The 7,487-nt window shown below is 49.8% G+C and overlaps 1 protein-coding gene across 1 annotated transcript; it reads right to left on the bottom strand.

Annotated features, from left to right (window-relative positions):
• Positions 1–70: 70 nt before the first annotated feature.
• Positions 71–2,723, bottom strand: LOC114034153 (syncytin-1-like). Its single transcript, XM_027849758.1, has 2 exons — positions 2,516–2,723; positions 71–2,085 (listed from the first exon to the last, which is right to left on the bottom strand). The coding sequence occupies exons 1-2, from the start codon at positions 2,663–2,665 to the stop codon at positions 301–303; spliced, it is 1,935 nt and encodes a 644-aa protein (XP_027705559.1). The 5' UTR covers positions 2,666–2,723; the 3' UTR covers positions 71–300.
• Positions 2,724–7,487: the final 4,764 nt, after the last annotated feature.

The following is a 7,487-nucleotide window of genomic DNA, read 5'->3' as shown; positions in this document are numbered from 1 at the left end:
GGGGTATTCCAGGAAGAGGTACAGCTTTGTCCGTAATTTGTTCTTATCACAAGGAGGCCTTGATAGCTGCAACGCTAGTAATTTTCCAGAGGTCATACTGGGCCTGTGGTCCCTTACATGTCCCCCTTTTCTTTCCTTAAGAGGGAAGGTTTAGCAGAGGGGTTTGTGCCTGTCTTAGGTTGTCCCGAGGAGTGGGAGACTGTTGCCCATCATGGGGGCAATATGCAAGGCAACGCCCCTGGCTTAGGTCAGACTCCCCTCAGGGGGATCTTACCCGTCATTGGCTAACCAAAAAAGCGCTCAGACTAATCCTTGGGACCGGCCAATGTCGGTATAAAGATCAGGGTCGCCAGTATCCAGCCGACAATAATGGACCTGAATAGGTTTGGACAAGGCCTTGTCCAGCTGTTGTTTGACATAGGAGGTGATCTTCCGGAACACCCAAGGACCAAAGGTTAGAGCTAATAAAAACACAAATATAGGCCCTACAAGAGGTAAAATGTAAGGAAGAAAGCCATGAAGATTACTTAAAAAAGGATTTTCAAACAGTTCTCTCCGACGCTTGACCAGATCATCCTGTAATTTCTTTATCTTGTCCCGGACTACACCGGACTTATTAGCATAGAAGCAACATTTCTCCTGTAAGGCCAAGCATATACCCCCTTGTTCGGCTGTCAAGAGATCCAATCCCCTTCTGTTCTGCAAGACCACCTCGGCTAGAGAGTCAATCTGGTCCTGGAGATCACTAATAGTTCCTGATAAGGTTTGGATATCATCAATGAGCTGTGCAGAGAGTTTATTATAGGAATGTATGGCGACTCCCAAGCCCCCAGACCCTCTCGCAAGGGCTCCCGTAATGCCCAAGCCAACAAGCAAGGGAATAGCAAATACGGCCCTTTTATGTCTTCCAGCCATAAAGTCGAGGCTGGGAACCGGAACAGGCTCGTTCCCCGGAACAATATCCATCTCAGGTAGAACGGAGGCAATGGAGCAATAACCAGTCCAATTTACGGGCAACGCTGGGAACGCCATATTCCCTCCGCAGAGAAAAACATGGCCTAGAGGGGGACACAGGAAACTGCTAGTACGAAGGACAGAGGAACAATTCACATGAGGGAGAAAACCCACATCAATGGAGACAGAGGCATTGGGAGTGGTACCCTCAAAGCAGGGGGCTACAAAGAGTGACTGATTCAAAGGGATCGGTTGAATCCTAAAAGGGGGGCCTAGGGAACAATTTACCGGAAGGGAAGGATTTTCAGCAGGAGCAAGGTTACCAAGGGGGGGTAACGCCATAGGAATGGGAGTACCGAGGGGCAAGCAAAGCCAGCAGTCCACAGCCAACACAGGATTGGTCTTATTTAGCATAAGGTGAGTGGATTCCAAAATGACAGACGTCTGACCATCGAGACTCAATCTGTGAGGCCGGGGACGCGCCAGAGGATGATAATGGAGGGAGGGGAATTGGGCCTGAATGAGTTCCTCAATGTGCTGCTGGACCTCATGTTCTCTGGCTCTGTCAGAAGGGCACCCTCCGTCTGATACATGTAGGGGTGCATGTTCGGGCCAACAGACATCGTGGCCAACATCGGCAGACGAACAAGACGCCTGGGCATATTTGTTAGTATGTCCCTGGAGAGTGGCGGAGGTTTCCCCACCAAAGGTTCCTGCATAGGCTTGCTGTAGAACTGCCATCAAATAAACCTTATTATTAGAAGAACACTGCTGGACGCTGTTATAGCAAAGGGAATGAATAGCTTGATAGTAGCGACAGGGGGAGGGGCAGGGACCAGGGGACCCAGGCAGAGAGGGAATGACTCGGGGTTTGGCAACACACTCCCACCGTTGCTTAAATCCCCCACCGGTGGATGGTCGATAGGTGAGATAGGCGGTGTGTTCATTGCAGTCGTTGGAGTAAGAGAACCACTGCGGTGTTACCCGTGTATACCCTCCACGGCAGTCACAGGGTGGCCCAAAAAGGGAGGCGAGGAGATCGTTGCCGGCCAGGGCGTCAAAACCAGCAAGGCAGACCCTCAGGACAGCCAGGAGGCACCAGCGTAGGGGTGATCGTTTTCCAAGCATTTCCTGTAGATAAAGAAAAGAAATATTTCTCAGAGAGGTTTGTCTTCCCTGGAAGGAAGGTTAACTGGAGGCGGAGAAGCCATTTCACAGGAATCAACTTGCTTTACAAGCCTCTCAGGAAGCCAGCGAGCAGATTGTTTTTCTTTAATATATATACAGACCGAACCCCGACCCCAAATAAGAACAGGGTCGGGACCCTGCCACTGGTTAGTAAGGGGATCTTTCCACAGTACTTTGGCATAATTGTGCTGGGATTCGGGGTGCCAAAACCTATCAGCCGCTGATTTGCCAGTATCGTCTAATTGAAGAAAATTTAATATGAAAAGAGCATGGCTGACCAGGTTCCGAGGGGATCCTTTGACCGGGTAGAATGCCCCTCTTCGAAGTTTGGTAATAGTGTTTTTTAAAGTTTGATGGGCCCGTTTCACAATACCTTGCCCTTGAGGATTATAAGGAATGCCTGTGACATGAGAGATACCAAGGGTGGCACAGGAGGAGCGAAAAGCTGTGCCAGCGTAGCCAGGCCCATTATCAGTTTTAATAGACTCGGGCTTGCCCATAACAGTGAGGCAAGAGAGGACATGAGCTATCACGTGGCGGCAGGCCTCACCGCTCTGCAATGTGGCAGAGAGAAAGCCGCTGTGAGTATCGATGGAGACATGCATATATTTTAAATGACCAAAATCAGAAACATGAGTCACATCCATTTGCCATAGGGCGTTAGGAATTAAGCCACGGGGGTTCACTCCTAAATGGGGGGTGGGGAGAAGGGTCACACATGAGGAACATTGCTTAACAATCTGTCGAGCTTGTTCATGAGTGATTTTGAACAAAAGTCTAAGGGTGGTAGAATTAAGATGATGAAGGGAGTGGGCATGAGTGGCCCTATCCACAGGGGACAGATAAAAAGCCGAAATAGGCATACGGGTGGCGTGGTCAGCGAGGTCATTACCCTCTGACAAGGGACCAGGGAGACCTGAATGTGCCCGCAGATGGCCAAGAAAAAAAGGGGCAGCCCTAGCACGGATGGCAGACTGTACTGAGAGAAATAGCTGAATTGCAGAGGAGTTAGGTTTTAGATGGGAGGCTGTTTCTAATAAGGGGACAGAGTGGACCACATATGCACTATCTGTATAAATGTTCAAAGGAGTGGAAGGAAAAGTTCGGAGGACTACAGAAACAGCAAACAATTCCACTAACTGGGCAGAGCGATAGGGTGTGGATAGAGGGGTAGCCACGCCATTGCATGAATATGCAGCGGTCCCAGATGAGGAGCCATCAGTAAAAACTGTAAGGGCCCCTACTAAAGGCTCCGTAGAAGTTAATTTAGGGAAGACAAAGGGGTGTGTGCGAATAAAATGTAACATTTTATGAGCAGGATAATGATTATCTATATTTCCGGGAAATGAGGAAAGCGCTATAGGCCAAAGGTCAGAGGTACGAAAAAGCCAATCAACCTCCGCCTTTGCATAAGGTAGAATGATAGAGTGAGGCTCCTGACCAAAGATCTTAACACTGGTATCTCGGGCTTGAATAATGAGTTCTGCTACTAGATTATAATAAGGAACAACAACCTTGGACGAGGAGGAGGGAAGATGAACCCAGAGAAGGGGAGAGGCCACCTGCCAAAAGACTCCCGTGGGTGTGTGTGAAGTGGCACAGACAATAAAAAGGAATGGAAGGGAATAATCCAGGGCTGACACAAATTGGCCTTGAATGGCTTGTGTGATTAAGTCTAAAGCCTTTTTGCCTTCAGGAGTTAACTGTCTAGGTGATCGGGGGCCTGGGTCCCCCCTTAAAATATCAAACAGAGGTTTCAAATCACCTGTAGTAAGACGGAGATAGGGGCGGATCCAATTAACATCCCCTAACAACTTTTGGAAATCATTAAGAGTTCTTAAATGACTAGTTCTCAATTTCAGGTTAGAAGGCCTAACTAGGGAACCACGGAGCTCAAAACTGAGGTATGTATAAGGGTCCATGACTTGGATTTTCTCGGGGGAGACCTGCAGACCCCATTCAGCAAGGTTTTGCGAGAGAAAAGCAAAGCAATGGGAGAGGGATTGTGACTCGGGGCTAGCGATTAATATATCGTCCATATAGTGGAGGATATAAAGGGAGGGCCAACGATCACGAGCGGGCTGAATAGCCGCAGCCACAAACTTTTGGCAGAGTGTAGGGCTATTAGCCATTCCTTGGGGGAGCACTTTCCACTGAAAGCGTTTCATTGGGCTCTGAAAATTCACAGAAGGCAAACTAAAAGCAAAACGAGCACGGTCAGCAGGGTGCAAAGGAATAGAGAAAAAGGCATCCTTAAGGTCAATAATGATTTTAAAAAATGAGCTGGGGATTGCCACAGGGGAGGGCAGACCAGGTTGAAGGGAGCCTTTGATGATCATGGTTCGGTTAACAGCGCGAAGGTCCTGCAAGAGCCTCCATTTTCCCGATTTCTTTTTGATAACGAAAATAGGGGTATTCCAAGGGGAATCGCTATATTCAATCCGGCCAGAGAGGAATTGCTCCCGCACTAGCTCCTTGGCAGCCTCAAGCTTCTCCCTTGGAAGTGGCCACTGATCAACCCACACGGGCACGTCATCCTTCCATAGGATACGGTCTGCGTGGGGTGCAGGAATATCAGCGGCCATCAGAATAAATTTCCCAGACCTAATCTTTCAGGGCGAGGAGAGGCCTCAATGGGAGAACGAATGCCCTGTGAGTTTTTTCCAAGACCTTGGCAAGGTAGGAAACCCTGCCTCAGCATCTGGGAGGTAACAAGATCACTCAGACTGCACATAACCATTCCCATCTGTGAGAGAATATCCCGGCCCCAGAGGTTAAAGGGAAGGCCAGGAATAACATAAGGTTTCACAAGACCAGTGTTATTCTCAGCATCTGACCAGGTCAAAAATTTGGCACTCTGCTCAGGATCTACTGCCTGGCCTATGCCTTTAAGGTTAGTAAGGGCAGAAACTAAAGGCCAGGAAGCAGGCCAGGACTCCTTCCTAAGAATGGTGGCATCAGCGCCAGTATCCACAATCCCTTCAAACTGTTTGCCCTCAATCTTTAGGAGAAGCAGGGGCTTTTGGGGGAGAACAGGCTGAACCCAAAAGGCATCGGAGGAGCCGAAGCCACGCGGGCCACGAGGGGAAGGCCTCTGGGAAGAACCCACGGAATTATCAAGAGGAAGCAAAAGAAGCTGCGCCAGGCGCGTACCCGCCGGAATGGTTTTTGGAACAACAGAGGCGGTAGAAACTATCACCTTGATCTCACCAGTATAGTCATTATCAATTACTCCTGGATGTACAAAAAGATCAGAGATCGTAGAGGAGGCTCTCCCAAGGAGAAGGGCAAAGAGCCCCGGAGGGCAGGGACCGAAAACCCCAGTACCAAGGACCTGAGGTCCCTGGTCTGCACTTAATACTGTGGTGGAGGAGGAACGGAGGTCCAGTCCCGCGCTGCCAGGGGTTGCTCGGGAGAGATCAGAGATTGAGACACGGACAGCCGAGCGGTCCCAGGGCTGGCCTGTGAGGGGATGAAAGGGGCCTGGGGCTGGCCCCGAGGAAGTTTCCCTGTGGCGACAAGGGGAGGCCCTCAGCGGAAGTTTTAGAGCGGCACTGAGAGGCCCAGTGAAGACCCTTCTTACATCAGGGACAGAGGCCAGGGTGACCAACACGGCCTTGCTTGGCGTTTGGGCAATTTCTAGCAAAATGACCAGGAGTGCCGCAATTAAAACATTTAGGAGAGGCGTTGGGGGGGGCAGCAGCAACAGCCCCGGCAAAGGCATCCTGTAACGCGGCACCTATAGCGGCGCCAATTTGACGACTGGAGCCAATATCCTGACAGAGACGGATATAATCAGAAAGAGACCCCTGACGTTTTTGCGGGCGAATGGTGGCCTGACAGGCAGAATTGGCATTTTCAAAAGCAAGCTGCTTGACAAAATCACTGTCGCCCTCAGATGGCCCCAACAGTCTTTCCGCGGCTTCAGTTAGACGACTAACAAAATCAGCGTAAGGCTCCTCAGGCTTCTGGCGGATGGAGGCAATAGAGGTCGTGGCGGGTCCTTTAGGAGGTAACAGCCGCCATGCCTTTCATGCAGCAGCCTGAATTTGAGCAAAAATTCCGGAAGCAAACTTAGATTGGGCCTCATTAGTATTAAAAGGAGGAAGGCCAACAAGCATTTCATAAGTCCATTCCGCACTTTCCCCTCCAGCCTCACGATTACGGCGGGCCGCTTCCTTACATAATTCTTTAAATTCAGATTTCCAAAGCACAAAATTTCCTCCACTCAGGGTGGCGCGGGCAAGGTGAAGCCAATCATGAGAAGTGAGCCATAAATGATCAAGGGCATCAAGGATGGAGAGGGTGAATGGGGCAACAGGGCCATACTGAGAGACTGCCTCTTTTAGTGTTTTTAGCATCTTATACCCGAGGCGTCTATATTGCCGGGGGGCAGCCTCCTCTCCCTCCTCGTCAGTGTCACTTGACGCAGTTTTGTCCTCAATAATGGGAAAAAGAAAAGCGGGGGAGGAAGAGAAAAGACTCCTTTTCTTAGGGAGTAAAGACCCTGCATCTTTAGGGGAAGGGAGGGGGGCCAAAACAGGGGATTCGGATTTGGGTTTGGAGGTTACTGTAGGGGCAGTGAGAGCAACAGCAGGGCCAGGAATGCAATCAGCGAGTTCCAAATCAAGGAGCCGTAGTTCCTTAAGCAGCTGTGCTTTCTCTTTCTTAAACATCAACGTCTGTCGGAGGGACTGAATCTGAGACGGGAGCGAGGTAAAGGGAGTGTCAACAGGCGGAAAAGGGGGAAGAGTATGATAAGGAGGGGGAGCAGAAGCGGGCAGAGAAGCAGGAAGATGAGGGGTTGGGAGTGGAGAAGCAGGAGCAGTGGGCGCGGAAGCAGAGTGCTGTATAGTAGGAAGACATGCAGGAGTGGCACTGAAATTACAGGGGTCATTATAAGAAGCAGCCTCCTGCTCAAGGTCAGCTGCGTCAGTAGGATCTAAGGTATCATTTGACCTCTTGACCAAAGCCTCTTGTAAAACAGGATAAATGCGCTCAACTCTCCTACTTTGGGAGGAAAAATCATCTAAGGGCATGTCGATGGACACAGAATCACAATCCTTCCTAGACTCATCCTCTGTTGCGGGTGGGGCTGGTAATGGACAAGGAGGCTCCGGGGGGCCTCCGTCTTTTTCACTGACAATCTTACAAACCTCAGTCTCAAAAGGACGTATTTTCAAAATATCATAAATACAATTCCAGTAATTGAACGCAGTAACAGGGACCTTCTGGGGCCCGAAAGTTCTAAAATAATCATTAAGACAATCTCCCACCCGTTTCCATCTTTTCTCATCTATAGTTCCTTCCTGGGGGAACTAAGGACAAATGTCCTTTAAAAAAAC

This window comes from Vombatus ursinus, unplaced genomic scaffold, assembly GCF_900497805.2.
Source record: "Vombatus ursinus unplaced genomic scaffold, bare-nosed wombat genome assembly UNPS02008284.1, whole genome shotgun sequence".
Lineage (NCBI taxonomy): Eukaryota > Metazoa > Chordata > Mammalia > Diprotodontia > Vombatidae > Vombatus > Vombatus ursinus.
This window is presented reverse-complemented; position numbering and strand designations above follow the sequence as displayed.

What these genes read in the sequence shown, in the direction of transcription:
- LOC114034153 (XM_027849758.1), bottom strand. Translation starts at nt 2,665, where the DNA reads ATGTCCTCTCTTGCCTCACTGTTATGGGCAAGCCCGAGTCTATTAAAA. An exon ending in TTATAATCCTCAAGGGCAAG is followed by an intron (nt 2,086 to 2,515) that starts GTATTGTGAAAC and finishes CTTTATCTACAG; the next exon opens with GAAATGCTTGGAAAACGATC.